The sequence below is a fragment of the Buteo buteo genome, chromosome 19, assembly GCF_964188355.1.
Source record: "Buteo buteo chromosome 19, bButBut1.hap1.1, whole genome shotgun sequence".
Classification (NCBI taxonomy): Eukaryota; Metazoa; Chordata; class Aves; order Accipitriformes; family Accipitridae; genus Buteo; species Buteo buteo.
This window is the reverse complement of record NC_134189.1, coordinates 25,630,447-25,653,878: the sequence shown is the minus strand read 5'-3', so window position 1 is coordinate 25,653,878 and position 23,432 is coordinate 25,630,447. Positions and strand designations below refer to the sequence as shown.

General features: G+C 41.6%; 1 protein-coding gene across 1 annotated transcript in view; it reads right to left on the bottom strand.

Annotated features, from left to right (window-relative positions):
* Positions 1 to 23,432, bottom strand: part of LRP6 (LDL receptor related protein 6) — a 131,127-nt gene that overhangs the window by 26,605 nt on the left and 81,090 nt on the right. The window contains exons 8-12 of the mRNA XM_075051779.1: positions 11,642 to 11,858; positions 10,007 to 10,296; positions 7,044 to 7,270; positions 4,643 to 4,827; positions 2,590 to 2,916 (exon numbers count right to left, since the gene is read on the bottom strand). Of these exons, the coding sequence (XP_074907880.1) occupies positions 2,590 to 2,916; positions 4,643 to 4,827; positions 7,044 to 7,270; positions 10,007 to 10,296; positions 11,642 to 11,858 (1,246 nt within the window). The remainder of the gene's footprint in view (positions 1 to 2,589; positions 2,917 to 4,642; positions 4,828 to 7,043; positions 7,271 to 10,006; positions 10,297 to 11,641; positions 11,859 to 23,432) is intronic.

The window sequence follows — 23,432 nt, the reverse complement described above, 5'->3', positions numbered from 1 at the left end:
GTTTGTACAATCAATTCTCTATAGCACAAGTCTGGAGAGATTAGCAGTGGGACACTGTACTCATTCAATCCAGCCTGTAAAACAGGTAAGGCAGCACCTTGGAAAGGGAAGGTAGCAAAAGTCTTCCAGAGAACATCATCACCTTGCTTTGTTATTTTAGGCATACGCTTTGAACATTTATTCTGGCTGCTGGGGAGGGGAAAAAAAAAAAAAAAAAAAAAAAAAGGCAGGGAGGGGAGTTTCCTTGGTAACTTAACACTCAGTCCTAACATCCTATAACAATCAAGCCTAATTGCAAGGTATTTTTGCTTTCTGGAAAACCTGTATTTCCCCTCCAAGCGTTTCTCCAATAATTTAAGCTGCCTTCTACTTAGGTCTAAACTGTAGAAGAAAGCACAAAAAAAAAAAAAAAAAAGGACAAAGCAAAGTTTATATGAATGTGTATAGCAAAGTAATAGATTCAGAAAACATCAGAATTCTTACCAAGCAGTTAAGAGAGTAATAGAAGGGGAAAAAAGCTCAAGATAAAACAGTGCAGGTAAACATACCATCAGAAGCACCTAAAATTCTTTCCATTTTTCCCCAAAGACACCTTCTCACTGCCATTGCTTGGCTTCCAACTTTGAATTGATGGCTCATTATAAAAAGCAACAGCAGAATTTCTCCCCTTGAGTCCCCAGATCTCTGAAACAGTACCAATTTCAAAATCCCTTCCCAGTTTTCATCATTTTCCCTCCCAATAGTCACATATTTTAACTATATTTTTGGCAGGCAAATGGAGTGCAACAACCACGTCTCCTGTGTAACACTGCCTTCAAACTTCACGACACATGGTAGGTCTGACGAGATACCAGATCTCATCAGAGCAGTGTGTCCTTCCCATAATTAAAAGAATCTATGCACACATGAGCAAGGTAATCCAGAAGGGAGGAACCGGCCTCTAGACAGGGCTTGGGCTAATAATAATGTTCAGGAGTACATAAGCAAGTAAAACAGGCAAGAGAAAGTTAAAACGATTCATGCTCCAATTACAGTGGCCAAGAAAAAAAAAACTAAATTATATGCAGAGAAGCCTAAGTTTCCAATTACCTACAAGTGAGAAGTTGGAAAATTCCCAGGTTTGAACATGGCAGAAGGAAAACTTCTAATACCTTACAAACAGCCCTGAACTGTACTGCGGGGAAATGGTTCTATCTGCTCACAACATGTTTCCTGTATTTTTCTCCTTCCTTTGTTTCCAAGAGCATTTTCACAAGAAAACATGACCTTTGATCATTTTGCTACTTATGCTCCACTGGAAGTCAGATTCCTCCACCTGCAAAATCACAGTCATCACCAGAGAGGTGCCAGCCGTGCCTCTAACTCACAGGACGGTGTGCGAGTGTTAGAGTACAAGAACCCAGTTGTCATGCAAGCGCCTCTTGTAATAAAAAAAGGAAAGGAGGAGTACAGGACACATGGGGGGGTGGAAAAGCAGAGCTTTCTGAAGAGCATGATTTTCAAAAAATGCCATGAGGTGGCATTCGTGGAACAAGCTGCCCTGCTTTTGGCTTTAAAACAACAGTTGGATCTCTCTACTCATACATAATGTGGATGAGATACAATCTGTCTCTCCGTACCATGAATCTCTTCACCCACTGACTAATCTGAATGACACCAGTGGAAATCAGCCATCCAGTGTGGCTGCCAAAATTATGAGAGCCTCACTGGCAGCCAGTTATTGAGAGATGGATAAATTATTTGGTTAGAAACTAATTACACACAGCCTGAGGGGCCTTGCGGTTCATATTCTGCACAACAATAAAGAAAAATGGGGCTTGGCTGCACTGAGATCAGAAATCTGAAGTGCTGGGGAAGCCGTGGAGCCAAGCCTCTCCTCACTGAGAAAGAAACACTTTTAGGAGTGTGAGAGTGGCCCACCTCAGCATCTCATCAGCCAGCAAACACAGCTACTATAGAATTAAATCTTGACCACCTAAAGGCTACGCAAAGTCCAGAATATAGACCAAACTATCATATATCCTTTATGTCAGGCAAGAATTGAAATAAATAAGCAGATAAATAAACAAGCAAGCACGCACTTGAGGAGTGTTTGACAGACAGATACAAAATGAAAAGCATTTTGAGCTTTTCTGTTTACACAGATTTAGCCGAGTCACTGAAAATGTTCATTAACAGCCACTCTTATTTTACGGTGATACTGGTACATTGCAAGACTTTTTTTTTGCTTTCATTATCCTGTCTTCTCTAAAAAGTCAGTATTAGAAATTAGACTAATACTAATACTGACTAATACTAAAAAGTCAGTATTAGTATTAGACAATTATATTTTAAAATACATATTTTTATTGCCATCTTTATCCAGTCATATATCCTGCTTCCTATGGAGGAAGGGAGGCTAAGGAACCAAAAATTTTTCAAATACACATTCAGTATTAAAAGTAGAAACTAGCTTTAACTTGGCCTATCAGCAAACAAGCTTCACCATTTCATGTAAAAATAAAACTCTTCTCTCCTCCAAGTACAATGCTTGCATCTGTTACTAAACACATCTGCTTCTCTGTTTTATTTTCATTCATTACAGCTTACCACTACAAGTCCTGTTGTCAGAGTTCAAGGAATAGTGTGCTGGGCAGCCACAGACAAAACCACCAACAGGGACTGCTAAGCACAGGTGAGAACAGTGACCATTGCTAGATGCACACTCGTTCCAGCCTGCCTGCCTGGAGGAATGGAAGACCAAGATGTCCATAACGTAATCCAAATGCCCTTGGATGATAGTTCGGTTCTGGCCGCTGGTCTTGTTGGCTCGTTCAATGCTACGCCGGCTCCAGTCTGTCCAGTAAATATAATCCTGATACTGAGTCAAGCCAAATGGGTGAGGCAAGTCATCAGCTATAATCTCACGGTCAAGGCCTGTTTCCAAAAAGGAAGGGAGAGAAAAAGCGGAATTATATGGGGACAAACAATATGCTGTTTAATGCCGTTTGACATGTCCCCTGCACGGAAAGGTTAACACATAATTACTTTAAAGTTTCTATTTCACTATTACAGAAGTAAATTATAAAGTAACGTACAATATTCAAAAGACCATCCTGACATCTCCGAGCATATCACAGAAATGCGCTAATCCTGCTTGCAATTCACAGAAGAGAATGTATTTTACTAAAGAAAAAAGTCTCAGCTTTGAAACTGATCAGGGTTCTTGGAAAGATTCTGTCCTTTCCCTCCTCCCTGAAACAAATATCTGAAGGGGATGCAGGATCCTGACACTGTATTCCCAGTGCAGCATCTCTTGCACTACATTTGGTGCCTGCTGCTTACAGAGAGAGAATTGTACAAGCTTAATAAAATTCTACATCGTATTATGAGAAAAATTAAATGCACAAGGTTAAACTAACCTGTGTCTGGAATGTCTTAACAGGAAGGAGCAGTCAGAAACTCAAGGTAGGAAACAGTTAATTGTGTATACCATGGAAATGTTAAGAGACCTTAAGGAGCAGCGCATGGGTGGGGGAAATTATTTCAACCACTTCATTGCCATGGGATGTCCTGCCGTCTAGTCACAGAAAATGAACGGGAGATTACGAAGCAAGAGGTCATTCCCTCTTTGCACAGAGAAGATGAGGATGCACAGCTCTGCACTCTGCTGTCACTAGCCACAGGCACGAGGAAAATGAAATTCTAATGCTGTGTCCTGTTCCGTGGCACACAGGGGAACACTGAGCCAGCCTCAACAGCCCACCAAAATACACAAGAAGCTGAAGAAAAGCTTTTTTATTACATATAATTCCTATAATGCACTCTCCTGGTTTGATCTTTTTCTAGCTTTGTTCCACTATTGCAAATGTACTGTTTAAAGCAGACTAACTCCTTTAGCTTTAAACACTGGCTAGTGATAATGCTAATCTGAATAATTTGGCACACAACAAGGCAGTCTACTCCTGTGAGTGCCAAGAAGTTAAAAAAAAATACTGTGCAAATCTGAGAGGGCTTGGGTCCTCAGTACACTATCCTGGGACAGTGAAAGAATAAAATATTCCACCTCCATTTAGCTGTAATGACCAGTTTATAAAACAATCATATAGACCCCAGCGTGAGGGAGAGCCCCCCTGGTGACCAATACCAGCCAGGAAACGCTCCTTAGTGTGCAGGATACTGGGGGGGGGGAAATGCCTGAACCCTGAGGATACCAACAAAGATTAAAAACCAAATTGTATTAAATTATATTGTGAAAAATTTCCAATAAGCTGTTGTTATCTTGGCTTTCTCTCTATCTTTCTACAGATGATGAAGCGTTTGTTATGTATTTGCCAGTGCTCTTTCAGAGCAGCAAAACAAGACTCTCCAAAACACTGGGAGCTGACAGCTCTGTCCTACATATAACTGAAAACACGTACAGCTTGTATAATTTTAACTTTGTGAGCAACTATATCACCTACAAGAAAATTGAGGCCTCACTAAATGCTGTGTTGCACAAACATCAATTATAGAAGCAAATGTTAAAAGCACGTCAGTTTGAAAAAAATCTATTTTTGTCTTAAGATATGTATCTTCACATGATTTAAGCAATAATTTGCCACAGGGAATGGCGAAAAAGCAGCAGCATCACCATGATGCTGCCCAGGGCTCTGGGGCTCACCTAGCATGTTGGAGGATTCTATCAGGTTGGTATCGAGGTCAGTCCAGTACAGTCGTCTTTTAGCATAATCAATAGTTAGGCCATTAGCACGTCCCACATTCGGTACCAAAGTAGTCCGCTCGCTGCCATCCATAGCAGCTCTATCAATTTTTGGCTTACCACCCCATTCAGTCCAGTACATAAACCTGATTAAAAGGACAAAAGAAAAAAATAATCACATTTAATCCAAAAGAGAACTCAAGGGGAAAAACAAAACAAAACAGAAATCTGTAGAAAGAGTAAGAGAAAAACAAGAGCTGTAAAGTCAAGCATTTATTAGGCCCCATTACGCTAAATGTTTTTTCAAAATACAAGCAAGGAAGTGAGTCAAGTTTCCTCAAAATGCTTCCAACATTATTTTTTCCACTTGAAGCTGGATTTTCATCAGCAAGTTCTATATGAAAGCACTTCAATCTCAACTAATCTATGCACATCAGTTAAGAGGCAAAAGGTTGGCAGTTGGGCACCTTCATTTATACCTGGTTATTTAGCAAGATATTTTCCATGGCACTTAGCTTGTGTTTCTATGCAGTTGTCCATCAAATGAAGGAATACAAAAAAGTAGGTATGCAGGGCACTTTTGCTAGTAGGTGCCACTGCTCATCTCCACACAACTAAGTCAACCAGCCACATTAACAGTGTGCTACATTTCAGCCAAGGGCAGAATAACACAAAATTGTATGGCATTTCCACTGGAGCAGAAGTACAAACTATTTACATACTCACATGCCAGTTTATGCCTCATTTGGCAGAGGCACAGACTTGTACATGTTTTGGTTGGTGGTTTTTTTAGGCAGTAGAGAAGGCTGTATATCTGACATTTGGTGGCTAGTTAGCCACTTCTTCCAAAATGTAAACCCAATACAACTTTAAAAACAAGTGAGACTAGCCAATGTTTACACCTTTCTGCTTTAATACCTCTAGTAACAAACACCTGTGAAATGCTTTTAATTTCAACGAACGACATAGTGGGAAAGGTTGCTTCAGAAACCAATTATCAAGGGGGAACTGTTCTTTAGACACCGTTTCTTAAGATTTTCTTAAAATTTTGCAAGTATTTTGTGCATAAATTTTGCAAGCTGTATACAGCATGGACCTAAGTGTTAGAATTGCTCCCATGTTAGCAGTGCCATGAAAACTATGTAAAGTACAATGACATAGCTCAGCTATAAGATAAAAGGAAAACCAGGCATTCGGACTCAAAACTAAAGTAATTTTTTCTTCTGGTCTGTGGTGAAGAGACAAAGCATTGAATTACAATAATCGTTGGAAAAAAACTATTCCCAGAGTAAAACTAGAATCATCCATAGCAACCTTTTGTTACAACCAGATTTGGAGTAACTTGATCTAACAATCTGGTCTTGGATGCCCTCTGATGTACTTGTCCAGGCAGCCCCTGGCACGTCAGGGCTGAACCCCATCTGTGTGTCCCACTGCGGGCAGTGCAGAACTCTGTTTGACTAAGCACTGCGACAGTTGCCACCACCTTATTGAAATGAAGCAGGAGGAATATGTTCCAAGTTCTCTGCATTGCTGCAACTCTTGCAGCATCACTGGGAACTGTGATAATTTCATAACACTTGAAAATTAAGTTCCCTCATTTGCAAAATAAGAATAATACAATGTTGGTATAACCTCAAAAAGGGTTTGCAGTAATTAGTTAATGTCAAATGAGCATTTCATGCTAGAAGAGCTATTTCAGAAGCTAAATAGTTTTTGCCTTGCCTTGCCCCGCTCCTTCCTCCCTCCCCCTGCTTATTGCCCTACTTTTGCTATTACATTTGAATCCAACTGAGAAGTTTCTTCTCAGGAAATCTTTCATTTTGGGGATAGGTGGGTATAATTGTTTCCACTCGTTCTCTGTCCTTGCTTCCCCTGTCCATACCAACTAAAAAGGGTCCTTTATCTGAAGAAACAAACACCTTCCTTATTCTTGGACAATAAGCTTCACTCCCCCACTCTCAAGTTAAATCATTTAATACCTTTATTGGACCCTAACTTGTGATAAAAAGGATCCTCATTTTTAAAAGGACAAATATTTTCTTTTCAATGCTATAGTCCTTTTCTAATTAATGAATTCCACAAACCTAAAACTACTTTGATTCTGTGGTTAATTAAAAAACTAAATATAAATCCCTTTTTAATGAGCTGCTCTGATTTATTTTTTTTTTAGTATTCTTAATGATTATTCAGGACATTAAGAGAGTATTCCTCCAGCTCTCATACTCTAAATTACCAGGCTGTATTCCCCAGCTCAGCTCTCTCAGGATTTACAGGCAATGCCTAACTAACATGCCCTAGAGGAAGCATTACGATGTTGTTTTTCACCGTTCATAAACATGAAATTAAATCAGCAAGTTACCCCTCAGCAGGGTCCAATGCCAATGCCCGGGGACTATCAAGATCTTTCCACACCAGTACTTGGCGATGCTGTCCATCCAGCTTTGACACTTCTATACGATTTGTTCCAGTATCAGCCCAATACAAGTTCTTCCCCAGCCAATCTACAGCCATGCCTTCTGGGTAATCCAAGCCAAACTCCACAACGTGTTCCAGTGCGCTGCCATTCATAAATGCTCTGCTGATGGTCTGTAGGGATACAAAGATACACAGGCAAATTAGAAATTTTACCAGTCTGTCATTGGGCTGGTTGTTTTCTTTGTTGCATTTTAAACACTTTCAGATTTTAGGCATCTCATAGGAAAGAGGATCTCACAATATGCTACTTATTTGCAAGGCAAACAACGCTGCTATTCAGAAGTAATGATTTACTGTACTTTGTGAATGCATTCTGTGTCAATTACAATAGGGTTTCACTGGGGAAATAAATGGGATAACTAGTCTGGTTCAATTAAGCAGTCTGCATGCCAAAGTGACCTTAATAACTCAGTGCCAACTTTGAGGGGGAAATATTTTGGCTCTCCCAGGACGATACAAAAGCATCGATGTTATAGCATGGAACACTATTTAAAGCAGCCTAATGAAAAAGTTTGGGACAGAACAGCAAACAGAAGAAAACAACCTAACGACCGATTAGCTCAGTATTGCAAGTGCTTCAGTATTGACGGCTTAATTTCATTTCACTAAGCATAATTTCTTCTTGGTCTTTTATTCAAAAGATTTCTTTTAACTCTTGCCATCATGGATCAGCCTGTGATAGCAGATACATCCAGAATTGTATGATAATACTCTATCAGAGTTTAGGCATTCCCTGTTTTACTATGACCACTTATAAACCTGAAAGTAAAGGAATAAAATTAGGATGGTATAATATTCTTTTTGGCAAACATGGGCTTCCTTTCTATGTCCTTAATATTCCCCTCTATACTCCTCATACTCCTAACCCATCAGAAGTTTACACAAAGACTGATTTTTGTTTGTTTGTTTACTTCCCATTTTGGATGCTACCTGCTAATTATGCCACTTTGTGAAAGTACACAGCAGGGAAAGTTTATATCCTAGTCTTCACCTGTATCACCCTTAAAAATTGATCAGATCATTGTTTTCTTTTTATTTCAAACACAGCTCAAATGAATACCATACCTAAAGAGTTCAGCCAAATCACCTCTCTCAAACTTAAACTCTGTGTTTTTAACTTCTACGACTCTTCAGTTGCAAAGGTCCTATTGCTGGCACAGGTCTCAACCCAATTGCAGAAAACTTCCTTTTATTAAAAACTAATTTTTGGTGCCCACAATTCTGACTACCTCTACAACCCGCGAAAAACAAAGGGAATAAACTAGACTCACTGATAACAGAGATAACAGGTTTCTGTGTATTGTCTGTATTCTCCACTAACAACCACATTTAAACACCTACCCTCAACATTTTCTGATTTGTCAGTCTAGACCCTAGACCTGTTTTACAAAGCCTGTGATTCATAATATGTCTCACATGCAGTAGCCATGTAAGTTAATAAATAGCTAAGACCCATTGTCACTTCCTGACCCAAGACAAGGCTTCCCCCGTTAAACATCTGGCAAAACATCTGTGATTCCCCAAACCTTCTGCCATATGGCATTCTTCTCAGCTTTCTGCCAAACAAATTTATTTTTGCAAACTTATCCTTTATGTGAAAATGTGTACGTGAGATTTAAATGATGTGGTGGGTTGACCCTGGCTGGACACCAGGTGCCCACCAAAGCCGCTCTATCACTCCCCTCCTCAGCTGGACAGGGGAGAGAAAATAAAGCGAAAGGCTCATGAGTTGAGATAAATACAGGGAGAGATAACTCACTAATTACCCTCATGGGCAAAACAGACTCGACTTGGGGAAAATTAACTTAATATATTACCAATGGGCCAGAGTAGGCTAATGAGAAATAAAACCATAGCTTAAAAACACGTTCCCCCCACCCCTCCCTCCTTCCCAGGCTCAACTCCACTCCCAATTTTCTCCACTTCCTCCCCACCAGCAGCGCAGGGGGATGGGGAATGGGGGTTGCGGTCAGTGCATCGCACGTTGTCTCTGCTGCGCCTTCCTCCTCAGGGGGAGGACTCCTCAACACTCTTCCCCTGCTCTACCGTGGGGTCCCTCCCACGGGAGACAGTCCTCCACAGACTTCTCCAATGTGAGTCCTTCCCACAGGCTGTGGTTCCTCACAGACTGCTCCAGCGTGGGTCCCCTGTGAGGTCCCAAGTCCTCCCAGAAAACCTGCTCCAGTGTGGGCTCCCCTCTCCACGGGGCTACAGGTCCTGCCAGGAGCCTGCTCCAGCGTGGGCTTCCCACGGGGTTACAGCCTCCTTTGGACACCCACCTGCTCCGGCGTGGGGTCCTCCCTGGGCTGCAGGTGGATATCTGCCCCACCGTGGACCTCCATGGGCTGCAGGGGGACAGCCTACCTCACCACGGTCTTCCCCATGGGCTGCAGGTGAATCTCTGCTCCGGCACCTGGAGCATCTCCTCCCCCTCCTTCTTCACTGACCTGGGGGTCTGCAGGGCTGCTTCTCTTACATGTTCTCACTCCTCTCTCTGGCTGCAACTGCTCTTGGGCAGCTTTTTCCCCCCGCTTCTTAAATCTGTTATCCCAGAGGTCCTACCACCGCCGCTGATGGACTTGGCCTTGGAGCCAGCTGGCATTGGCTCTGTTGGACACGGGGGAAGCTTCTAGCAGCCCCTGTAGACCCTCTGCTACCAAAACTTTGCTGTGCAAAACCAAAGCAAATGATTTATAAGAGAGAATGCTGCTAGTATAACAAAAATGTATGCCATTCTTAGAACAAGCTCCTATCCCTTGAATCTTGTAAATCGCATTTGTCAATCCATTCTTAAGTATCTCAAGAACCTTGTAACAGCTTAATAGCCAATATGGAATAAACCTCTACCTTCAGTGAAATGTCAGTCCAGTAAATCCGATTGTCTGTCACGTCAAAATCCAGAGCAGAAGCTTCCTTGACTCCGGTGAGTGGAATAGCAACGTTGTTGTTGTTCGTTTCTAAAGAGATTCGTCTGATATCTGCTCTTCGAGAAAACAGCAGGAAAGCTTCTGGGACGATGCAGGTCTTCATATCATTGATAAGCTCTAAGCCTATGGGGCAAGCGCAGCGAAGGCCTTGTGGTCTGTACAGACAAAGATGGCTGCAGCCGCCATTATCCTCTGCACAAGGGTTTGTACCTAAGCATGCAACAAAAGCAAAAGCAATCATTGCAAACTGACTTCAGTTGGAAGATGAAGCCAGTTCTCACATGCATCAACGACACTGAATGCTTTAAGAAATACATATAGTTTTTCACCTTTTATTCTCTAAACAAATTAATTGTTGTTCATTTCCTGTAATGCTTTAGACAGATGTTACTCTACTTGGCTGGAAAGCCAGTACTTGTTTTCCTGACCCCATGAAACATACCCAGCATTAGGGAAAAGGATCTGGACTCCAACAGCTACTGATGTTCCCAACTCCCAGCACAAGCACTGAATGGACGATAAATATGTAAGTAAGGAAGTGTATGTTCTGCTGCTTTTTACAGTACACTGGTCCAGTTACATACCCCAATTGTGTTCCTAAAGAAGAAAAATTTGCAGATCTATTTTCACATCCATTCAAAGGTGTTTTCTTTCCAGCTCTTTGCAATACTAACTTGTGTACCTGCACATGCTGGAAATCCACCTACTAAGAGAGGCCCTGCATTACCAAGCTCAATTAGCCGAACAGCTGGAAAGAGGGCTGCATTTAAAGCACATGTACCTTAGGGCATCTTGCTAATGTGGTAGCAGCAACACAAAGATATACCTCAACTATATTTAAGTAATTTCCTGGGGTACAATCCAGACGTGGCAGCAAGAAGCTGCAAGCACTACCCGCATAAAAGGATATTCAGGGAAAAGTGATGAGTTCTGTGACGCTACAGTTACACTGCTACTAGTGTTTGGATAGCCAATGATAGCCAATTTAAAGCTAGATCCTGCTTTTTTACACCACAGACACTACAGGGCAGAAAGTACTTCTAGTTATTTTTAAAGATGATTTTGGAGTATTAATGTGAAAAGCACTGAACAGGCTAACACTGGCTCATTCTTAGCTTTCACATACTGGGAGCACGTGTTCAGATTGCAAGATGAAAAGCTGCTACAGCTGCAGCTTCATAAACAGCTGGGCTAATCTAATAGCTGGCTGTTACAAAGAGAAGTTCTCATTTTCCATGATCCTTCTTCTCCCCTTACTGGACCCAGGGTTGTTCAGACCTATGAGCTGTTCCAACTCCCTAAGCAGCAGAAAATTACCCATTTTGGGGAGGTGCCTGGCTGTTTTCCAACTTGACATTCTTCCAAGTATAGAGAACTGAAGCACCTCACAAAAGACCTTCCCCATCCCATCAAACTGCGGCCCGCAGTTATCATGTAATAGAACTGGATTCTGCTCATTTCTAAAAATCTGACCTGGTATAAAGTGATACCTACAGAAAAGCACTGCTAAAATTTTCTATTTCATTTTACTTCCCTGATTAGTAGTCTCACTCACCAATTATCTGGCGGACATTTGTAGCTTTCAAGCCCATTAGATCTGGCAGTTGATCTATGATGATCTCTCTTTCTGCTGTGCGCTTATGCACACGTTCAATACTGCGTCTTTGCCAGTCTGTCCAATAAACGTAGTCTCCCAACAATGTGAATCCAAAGATGTGAGGCAACTTGTCCTCCACCAGAACTCTTCTCCCAGTTCCATCAGCATTCATGACCTATGGATATACACAAACTTAATACATATACAGAATAAAACTGTCACTATTTATCAGACATTAATTAACTAGCTGCTCCACACTTAGACTTCAAATTAAAAAATAATCTCCTAGCCATTAAAATGTTATCAATGTTACACAGCAGTCTAATACCCAACACCCCCCCTCCCCCTCCCCCCGTATTTCAACAGGTGCTTACTCTAAAAGCCATGGAGGATCCCTTACGTATAAGGCTAGTCTCATAAGATGATCATAATGTGAAATTATGACACCACATTCCTTATATTTGCTTTAGGAACTAATATTACGTGTGCCTGTTATATGTTGCCTGCCTCTCTCGTTTCTGACTTGTGTCTCTTGGTTTAGTTTTAAATGGGGGACACTGTGTTTTACATGAACAAAGACAAGCTTACAATGTCAAGGAGTCCTGGCTCAGCATCTTGTAGTCCACAGTCCCTCCCAAGTGAGCTTTGCCCCGGTTACAGATAGCAATAAGAGGACGCCCCACACAAACATATTCTGTAGATCTTCTTGACTGTTTGCTTCCCAGAATGTATATTCCCAAGTCTGAATAAAGAACCAGTTTTACATTCTTCAAAATTAAGTTCAGTATTTTTTGTACCAGAAGGAACAGTAATAGTCTGTAAATAATTGCATACCTTTGATCAAGACACTTGAATTTACTGTGTCATTTTTCTCTACTGCTAAAAAGAAGTAATACCTAACTTCCTCAAAGAGGCACTGAAAGGATTAAACATATGTATGCATGTTCAAGTGATCAAGTACCTTATGAATGCCAAGTATTATAAAAAGTACCATACTGACAGGAGTGAAGAGAGTCCTGTCTTTTAAGAGAAGCTTAAAAATTATTCAGCATTGCAATTCTACAGAAAAGTTTCTTCTGAAATACTTCTGCTTGTTTCAAGTTTACAGTTCAATTTTACAGCACGTATACTTCCAAAAAAAGAACAATGAAACAGAACAAACAACCTTAATGTGAAAACTTCCCAAAACAACGTGACTCACAAAATTCAAGGTAGCATACTAATCTCAGAAACATTAAAACATCCTTCCCACTACCCAAGGATGTTCCAAGTTAAGGACTGGAAAAAGAGTAACTTACTAGATCACCGTTTCCAAATCTCTCTCACTTGCCTTGTGGAATTACACTAGCCATAGACAAGTCTGCATGACTTGTCATTGCACAAGTCTTTTGGTTTGAGCCATGGGAGGAATGAGAAGCTTCAGGATCAAATGGTTTGGTAACTCTGGCTAGATGGATGATGTTTTGTGGTCAGAAGGATTTCCAATCTCCTGAGAAATGAGAAGGCTAGTTTGGAGCAATTCCTACCTTTTCTCTAACCCAAGCACAGATGGGGAGGGAGGGAGGAAAAGAATAGAGAAACAGAACTGAAACCTATACCCTTCGCAGCATACAGTATAATATGCATATTAATAAAATATTCTTAAGTTCACTAAAAAAGTGGAAGAAAATGATATAATCTTCACAGTAATTCAATTTCTCCTTAAAACTATTCCTGGTCATAAACTTCCCAACATTACTGCACTTACTCTCAGTATGTTAGAATGGGAATTGAATCTTTATGTGCACATTTCCAACAGAAAAATGAAAGGGGGTCTGCATACTTGCTGGTTTGTAGGACTAAGCTCTGTATTTACTTTTTTTAAAAACGCTCATAATAACTCTGTGAAATTGGCTTACCAAAAAATCTTCAGTCTAGTAGCATATACGGCATGCTTCTACAAATGCACTAATGCCCACAAATCACAAAAATAAGGTGAGCATTACTTGGTGAAATGTTTTTTTTCCCCTGCATTCTCACTAAGGTCCTTTAGAAAGTCAAGAGCAGTACTTGCAGCTTCACTTTGCGCTGTAGTGCATTTACCATCCTAAAGCTGTAACTTATGTCCTTTACACTGATAACCAAATCCAAACATAGCTTTTCCTATCACAGATTGTTTAGCTGGGCCCAGAGCCCAGCATAATTGCCTAATTTCTGGAGTTCCTTTCAAAAACAAGCCCTGCTATTCCATTTATTCTACTTCAGAAAATTTCAGCATCTGCTGGCTCTCTCAATTCCTAGCAGCATGCCTCCTACACTCTGTTTTGATAAACGAGGTTGCTAAACAACAGACTAATGGCTAACTTTAGATCCAGGGACACATTTAACATCTGTAAGACAAACTGTGAGTTACAGTCCTTAAGCCCACCATCCCTTCAAGAAACCATCACCACCTCCAAGCCAAACTAGTCATCCCCTTTTGTCTACCACCCATTTTCTCATATCACAGTCATCTTGCATTTCTGTGATGACTTGTTTCCCCCTCCCCCTTAAACTACAGAGATAAGCCATTTGCTTGCAACTAATTAATATATGGCAATTAGTGCTTGCTAAGCAGACCAAAAAGATACACAGAATGGATAGATGTTGCAGAGCAAATCAACTAAAACCACACAGTAATAACCACTAAGACACCACTATCAGAATGCAGTATCTTTAGATACTACACTTTTTGCCTTGTACTTATAAAAGGAAGAAGCTTCTATGTTTAAGGGGATGCTTAACTACTGGCAAAGAGAATTAGCTGGAAGGTGTATGGTGCGAGATAAACTTTCTTTGGCAAACTTTAAAACGGGAGCTGTTCAAATAAGCTTTCTCTTATACTGAAAGAAAGTCAGGAAAAGAGAAGGATTAAGTATCTGCTTTTAATTAATTTTTGTTTTGCCACATACAGGTTATTTTGAAAGACAGGTTTACGTCACGTAAACAAAACAGCCGCCTATCTAAAAGTACTTACACATACCTACTACCCTACTCCCACTGCAATCTTACCTGAGCACATCTGTGCAATATTACTTAATAAAAACATCTGCTCACTGGCAGCCAGGTACCACCATATGCATAGTTCCATGGCACCACATTGTCTGCCTTGGCTGTGTTTCAGGAGATTTGAATATAATTTCATCGATAAGCTACAGAACCAAACAGTTCGGTGTAAGGCAGAACAAGAGTGGCAAGGGATGTAGGGATGATACATATAGTAAGCACAAGCAAAAAGAAACAATCACTAATCAACCAATTTCTAAGGATTTCAGCATCGCCTTTTCACATCCTGGAATTCACATGACAACTGAGTCCCAGGCAATACTGCTTTACACATTCATCCCCCTTCTTCAGCCCCACATGGGTCAGCTCATCACAGTGAAGCCTATCCCTACAGAATCCCCTGTATGAGAAACCCACCTTCTGCTGCTATGAGGCAGTGTCTCCAGTGGTTTATGCTGTTTTTAACCACAATGTGGTGTGGGTTTCACATTCTGAGGCCATTCTGAATACTGCAAACCACAGTGAGAATATAGACTACAACAGGAAACAGATGTGGTGCAACCACAAACACTACCTTTACTGAAAGAGCAAGTAGTTTCATGAAAAAAAAATAAAACAAAGTACAAAAATTAAATGGCCTCAGAAAAAATACCAGATATCCTGCCTGCAGGATAAGGGCTTTGCTTATCCTAGAACAATATTGAATGCAAACCTACGGCCTCATGAAAATACAGCTTATTCAAAATAAATTAATTAATGCTGAAAATGTGCTTACTTTTTAAGATGCTGTACCTAATGGTCAGCAGGAACATAAAATAACAACTTTGAAGCATTACTTCTATTTTAAAGTTACAGACTGGATTGCACAGTGACATATATATATATATTCTAAGGGTCTTTCTTGCTGTCAGATACCCTGGATTCAATTCACTCTCAAATACCAGTAATAACTGTGATAAATAGGCTAATACAGTGAACTTACCTTTTTGATACTCTGGGATTTGAATGTACGGTAGTTTACACTTGTCATTTGATTGGCTTAAGTCTAGAGCTCAATCATTATACCTACCCCATTTGCAAAAATAACATTCAGCTCTGGTTAGAGCTTGTGCTGGAAGCCTGGCAAAGCTATGCAGGCTAGCAGCCTGCTCAGGTCTAGCGGACCAAGGAGCCTGGCAGTAGAGACTCAGCAGATGTACAGTAGCTTATATCCACAGCACTGAGGAGATGCTAATAATACAAACTGTCTGTCCCTATCGGGCCATATTTAGATCAATATCAAACATAAGAGCCCAGTTCCACAAGGTGCCAGACAGCCTCAATACTGACGACTCCCGGAGGAGAAGACAGCCCCCAGGCTCTGGAAAGAACACACTTTCCAATGTCAATCTGGGAGAATGTCAGACAAACCCAATACGATTTACTCATGGTTAACCTAGTGCCAGAAGCAGGGTGACAGTGTGCAAAGTTACCTTTCATCCTAACTCAAAAGAACAGTTTAATTTTCGATGTAGAACCACAGAATCATAGACCAGCCGAGGTTGGAAGGGACCTTGAAAGATCATCTGGTCCAACCTTTTGTGGGAAAGGGAGCCTAGATGAGATTATCTAGCATCTTGTCCAGTCACATCTTGAAAACTTCCAGTGATGGGGACTCCACCACATCTCTCAGGAGGTATTCCAGTGAATCACTGTAAAATATTTCTTTCTTATATTGAGATGAAACCTCCCCCAGTGTAACTTGTACCAGTTGCTCCTCTCCTCTCCATGTGGCTTCTTGTGAAGGGAGAGCTTCCATCCTCCTTGTAGCTGCCCTTTAAGTACTGAAAAAAAACTGTGATGAGGTCCCCCCTGAGCCTTCTCTTCTCCAGGGAGAAAAGACCTAAATCCTTCAGTCTCTCCTCATAGGACAGATTCTCCAGCCCTTTGATCATCTTTGTGGCTCTCCTTTGGGCCCTCTCCAGTCTGTCTGCATCTTTTTTGAATTGTGGGGACGAGAGCTGGACACAGTACTCTAAGTGCAGCCTGACGAGCACCAAGTAGAGTGGGATGATCATGTCTGTATCTCTGCTAGCAATGCCCCTGTGGATGCAGCCCAGGATCCGATTTGCCTTTGTTGCTGCAGCAGCACACTAGACTCATGTTCAGCTTGCTGTCCACCAGGACCCCCAGGTCCCTTTCAGCAAGACTGCTCCCGAGCCACACAGATCCTAGCCTGTACTGGGCTTTTGGGTTATGTCACCCGGTGTGCAGGACCTTGCACTTGTCTTTGTTAAACTTCCATAGTTCTTGCTAGCCCACTCTTCCAGCCTGTCCAGGTCTTTCTGGAAGATGGCTCTCCCTTCTGACACATCCACCTCACCACCCAGTTTAGTATCATCAGCAAACTTGGTGAGGGTGCTTTCAGTCCCATCATCCAGATCATTTATGAAACTATTGAACAGTGTGGGGCCCCGTATTGAACCCTGGGGGACCCCACTTGTGACAGGCTGCCACTTGAATCAAAAGCACTGATCACCACCCTCTGAGCGTGGCCTGTGAGCCAATTCCCTACCCATCTCACAGACCACCCATCCAGTCTGTATCTTGACAGTTTGTCTAGGAGGAGGCTGTGGGAAACAGTGTCAAACGCTTTGCTGAAGTCCAGGTAAACAACATCCACTGCTCTCCCCATGCCGACAGAAAATGTTATTTTGTTGTAGGAGGTGATCAGATTAGTCTGGCATGATTTGCCCTTAGTAAATCTGTGTTGGCTTTTCCCAATCACCTGCTTCATTTGGCTTGCAAGTTTCTAGAACTCTTTCCAGGGACTGAAGTAAGGTTAATGGGCTTGTAGTTTCCTGGGTCTTCTTTTGTGCCTCCTCTTTTGGATGTAGCTATAAATAATCAGGGAGCAGGTAGGTATCATGCATGCAAAGCTCCCTCTCAGGATGACTGGAACAGAGGAAGTTAATAATCAATGAAAATTTATAAACAACGGCTGCTAACTCTGTATCTTCGAAAAACTAAAGATTACTTACAAGAGTGGAATACGCCTCTGTGATGGACTGAAAGCCCCCAGCCACACTACAGAACACTGCCAGAACTTCATTTATTTCACAGATATACGCATCAGTAAAAGAAAACCCTAAAAACCCCAAACAAACAACTTCCTCCAGTAAAATCCATAAACTGCTCTAATTTCAGATACAAACATAACAAAATAAGAATAACTTGAACTTAAGTCCTGATTTTTAAAATTGACAGCCAATTTTTGGATAATCTATTGGTTCCTGAACTTCAGCACCTTTACCAGAAGCAGCTTCCTGATCCTCAGAGAGGGCAGGAGATCCCACTTAATATACAGGACCTCAGTTGCCCTGCTCAAGTACTACTGCCATCACTGCGCCAGCTCTACAAAATTTCTAGCAGGGACCACAGGTGGAAACCATCTCTCCCCACTGACTCACAGGAAGGACGCAATTGTAGCATTTATTTTCCTTCTGAATGGATAAGGAATAAGAGTGTTCTGACTTGGTGGCAATGCCTTCCATGTCACGTGTCCCACAAACGCAGAACACACTAACTTGTTGTTTTGTTGGTACATGTTGAAATATACTCTCAGATATATAGTTATGGTTTACCTTACCACATGAAAAACACCCCAGCCATTTGGCACAGACTTACATGAAGGAAATGCCACAGAAAAAAAGGTAAACTCTTCCTGAGCAGACCTTAAACTCTTGAGTCATTCTAATGACAAGTTGGGTTTCCTGCAATAGTTTGAAAGACAGCAGAAAAACATCAGAAAGCATTACCACCTTCACGATTTCAACATGGGTCACACTAATGCACTTTAGGAATGGATACAACTAAAAACAATGAGGCGAAAAGGTGAATTTCTCATGAGTTTGATCATGAACACTGATCTGCATAAGAAGATTGCAAAGAAGTATTACTGTAAGACAGCTGCGAAACACTGAATTCAATATATATATCCCAGATATTTCAACATACCATGGAAAAACATCTTGAACAAGGCTTGCATTATACCTGAAATAGTTTAGGAATATTCAAGGTTTAGGCTTAGTTACTTCAGCCCTGATTATCCAATGATAAATACTTACATGAGCTGTTAGTTTGATGCAACACATATTGACTCAGTTCACAACACTGCTAATCAAGGATATGACTGTTCATCTTCTACCTAAATGTACATGAATCTTACTATATCAGAAAAGTGAAAAACAACACTAACTCATTAAATTTATTTGGTTAAGGAAAAAAGAAAACTGGGGCAGCATCTCAAAAATAAAAGATAGTTCGAATGCCTTCTGAACATTACATTAGCATTTTTTCAGACTGGGTTTGAGAACTATGTATTTTCAACTTGCTTCTTTAAGCAACATAAACAGAACAGACCAGAATGATTTTACTGTTATGGCTGCAGTAACATCATACAGTTAACACATGTGTCTACCATAAAACAGCAGCTCTAAGAGAGGAAAAAAGGGACACCTTGTCTAAATTTCCAGTTTTATTAGTCTTCCCCTCTAAGAAAGAAAAGTCCTTATCAACTATATTCTCTTTGACTGAGCAACTGAAACTTTAAACTCAGCTTGAGGAAATTATTCTGTCAGTGTCATTAACTTACTGTTAAAAGCATTTTCCTTCAAATCCAAAACGTTAAGTAATGTTTTAGATATGAAATGGGAAGTCATCTCTTCACTGCAGTGAAATTCTGAGACATCAGCAGAAGGGATACCTGGAACCCTTTATATTTGCTTCAGAAACCAAATGCTTCCAGCCAACTCCACAATTTCTTACTGTTAATTGTTTTATAATAGCCATTACCAATTTCTAATTTAACAGTTCCCCAGCACCCTCAATTTTCTTCTGAGCTCTAATAATTTTTCCAAAGAGTTCAAAATATATTTTTCCTGAGCATGGATAATATTCCTAATAGGACTGCAGTGAAGATAAATATGTAAAAACAGAATAGAGATTAACTTCATAAATAGCCCTTTCTATCATGCTACAGACACTGTTACAAGCTCATTTCTTTCACAATAGGACAACTTTCCCAGCTCACTGATCAATCAGTGCCAACAGCAGAATTGTTTTCTCGATGGAATTATATTTTAGAAACAATTGGTTGGGTTTTCAATGAAACGGCTCAAGTCAGGTGAAGTGACAAGCAGGCAGGGAAAGGAGTTTATAACCATTGTGACAATCAAATACGACATCTCCTACGGAATCTCATACAATACAAAAAGCCCTGAATTTGTAAAGAACAGGCCAAGACAAAAAAATGGAGCTGAAGTGACGAACAGGATAAGAAGAGAGGTTTTCACAGGAAAGAAAGAGGCTCATGTGAGAAGATTCAGTGGTAAAACAGGTGAATAAAGATGCCTGGCTATGGAAATTAATTTTGGTACATGAATACATAGGGTGGAATGGCAACAGTCAGAGGGTGTTCTGTTACATGGGCATAGGCTATAGGGGTACAAAGGAAGCTAATTACTGTCATTTGCAACTTACCATTTGTCAACTAAGTCGTATGAGCAACTGTACACAGGCTTCGCAGGAAGCAAAGATGACTAGCCAAGACCAACCTGAACCATCACAGTGGTTTGGGGGACAGTTTTACAAGATTAAGTTTGGCAACACAACTTCTAATGCTCTTGCACATGGGCAAAGGCCTCTGTTCTCTCCTCTTCCCTCCCAAGATACTTCCTTTCAGTAGCTTGCCCCAGGAACTTCTTATTTTTAATTTCCTCTATAGCTAACTTTGTGCTTTCCAGACTCCTCCATACGCAACTACAATTAAATTTTTTTGAAGAGGGAAAAAATGTGGAGAGTTTTCTGCTGTTTTAGCAAGTCCAAGTGGTTCAGGGAACAGCCCAATGAGTGACTCAGCCAGTGCAAAGCTAAGGGAGGGCTCTGGGATACTTTCCACTTTTGGTGACAGTAAGCTATTAAGTTGATTCAACTGCTCCCTTCACTAATCACTTCAATTCCAAGGGTCTCTGCATATCCAGAAGCTTGTTTTTCCACCATATGTATTTAACTGCCTAATAAAAGTTATTAACTTTCTTATAATCCTTTTCTCACAGACCTTTGCAAAGTTACAACATCATGAATGGTATCAGAAAAAAGTTTAGGTTAGGTCTACAAAATCTCAGAGCAAAATGAAAAGCCTGTGTAAAGCAAGCTGAATAATTATTGAGAGGGATCACAAGGTCACATGAATGCTTCTGCAGAAGCCCAGGTCCACAGTCAGTACAATTTTTTTTGTTTGGTGCGGTGAGCTGACCCTGGCTGGACACCAGGTGCCCTTCAAAGCCACTCTATCACTCCCCTCCTCAGCTGGACAGGGGAGAGAAAATAAAGTGAAAGGCTCATGAGTTGAGATAAATACAGGGAGAGGTAACTCACTAATTACCCTCATGGGCAAAACAGACTCGACTTGGGGAAAATTAACTTAATATATTACCAATGGGCCAGAGTAGGCTAATGAGAAATAAAACCATAGCTTAAAAACACGTTCCCCCCACCCCTCCCTCCTTCCCAGGCTCAACTCCACTCCCAATTTTCTCCACTTCCTCCCCACCAGCAGCGCAGGGGGATGGGGAATGGGGGTTGAGGTCAGTTCATTGCACATTCTCTCTGCTGCTCCTTCCTCCTCAGGGGGAGGACTCCTCACTCTTCCCCTGCTCCACCGTGGGGTCCCTCCCACGGGAGACAGTCCTCCACAGACTTCTCCAATGTGAGTCCTTCCCACGGGCTGTGGTTCCTCACAGACTGCTCCAGCGTGGGTCCCCCGTGGGGTCCCAAGTCCTCCCAGAAAACCTGCTCCAGTGTGGGCTCCCCTCTCCACGGGGCTACAGGTCCTGCCAGGAGCCTGCTCCAGCGTGGGCTTCCCACGGGGTTACAGCCTCCTTTGGACACCCACCTGCTCCGGCGTGGGGTCCTCCCTGGGCTGCAGGTGGATATCTGCCCCACCGTGGACCTCCATGGGCTGCAGGGGGACAGCCTACCTCACCACGGTCTTCCCCATGGGCTGCAGGTGAATCTCTGCTCCGGCACCTGGAGCATCTCCTCCCCCTCCTTCTTCACTGACCTGGGGGTCTGCAGGGCTGCTTCTCTTACATGTTCTCACTCCTCCCTCTGGCTGCGGTTTCTGTCTGTCCCAGCAACTTTTCTTTCCTTCTTAACTATGTTCTCCCAGAGGTGCTACCACTATCGCTGATGGGCTCGGCCTTGGCTGGCGGCAGGTCCTCTTAGAGCCGGCTGCTGTTGGCTCTGTTGGACACAGGGGAAGCTTCTAGCAGTTTCTCTCAGAAGCCATCCCTGTAGCCCTCCCCCCTGCCTGCTACCAAAACCTTGCCATGCAAACTCAATACATACAGTAATACCGCTAAGCTTGGGAGAAGAAAAAAAAAGCTAGAGTATTGAAGAGTAAGGGATAATAGCAGACTGACAAACAGCACTCAGCTGAATCAGAACTGCAGGAGGTAGCTCAATATCTCTTCACATTGGTCCCCAGGTTGCCTTTAAATACTATTTTAAGTATGCCAGACTTGGTGAGGTCAGTTGATGGCTCTGGCTGTTTTAGTTTGAGGGATTTTTGTGTTTTCCCTCAGGTAACTGATACTGACTGCCAGTAGAAGCTTGTTACTTTCTAGATGAGAGAACAGCATAAACTAAAATACAATTTCCTAACTCCAGTGGGAAAAACCTAGGAGGCACGTATGACACATTGGTGGGATCCAAATGTTGTACTTCAACCAGCTCCATGCTGGGCCATTGAGAGCCATGAAGTTTAGAGTGCTAGCATTGCAAAACAGGACTGCTCATCTGTTAGCAAAGCTTGTAAGAAACATCTCTGAATTTCCAACATGGAAAGTCTCAGTCAAGTGGCACAGATATAAGCAACAACCAAGCCTGAGAAAGGTAAACTTTTACTATTAATGATAATGTGCAAAAAGGTTATAGAAGCCAGCGGAACTTTCTGCTCCAATGTGTCTCAAGTGCAGGCATCTGCCTCTGACATGGCCACTCCAGGCTCTCCTTAGAGTTAACAGAAAAGAATAGGTGCTTTTAGAATAGGACTCATCCAATCTATTCTAAACATTTACTTTAGGGTAAAGCGAGGCACACTGCAGAAGTGCTGATTTCTAACGTTTTCTATAAAGGCAACATAAGGCAACTTACCGAGCTGAAGGTATCTACATCGCATTAAATGAAAACCACCCACAGATTTCAAGGAGAAATGCAGATCTATGACACAAGAACCGTTTTAAAACTGAATATCAAAGTCTTCTGTAATATCATATAATTTTTAGGGCAGTCATTTCACATCTTAGAAAAATACCATGCTTGGTATGCAGATCACAGAATCAGGTTACTCTTGGACAAGAGTTCTGGCTTTATCTACTCAAAACCTTCCCTCAGTATCCTCTTTCTTTTGCGAGGTACTGGGAACCCCTCCCTGTTCCAGTAAGCATGACAGCCTGTTGATAGCAGATCCCTCAGGACTTCTCTGAGAACTTGTCAGCAAAAGTAATTTGTAATGGGCATCTCAGTAATCAAACTCTTCACATTTTGGTTTTATTTAGATACTCTCAATTTATCAAAAGCAATAAAAAGTTGAATTTTAATGTTCCTGAATTAAAACTGGCATGGGTGTTTTAAATGTGTTTCTTCTTTTTTACTTTTACATTAAAACACTGTGAACATCTGC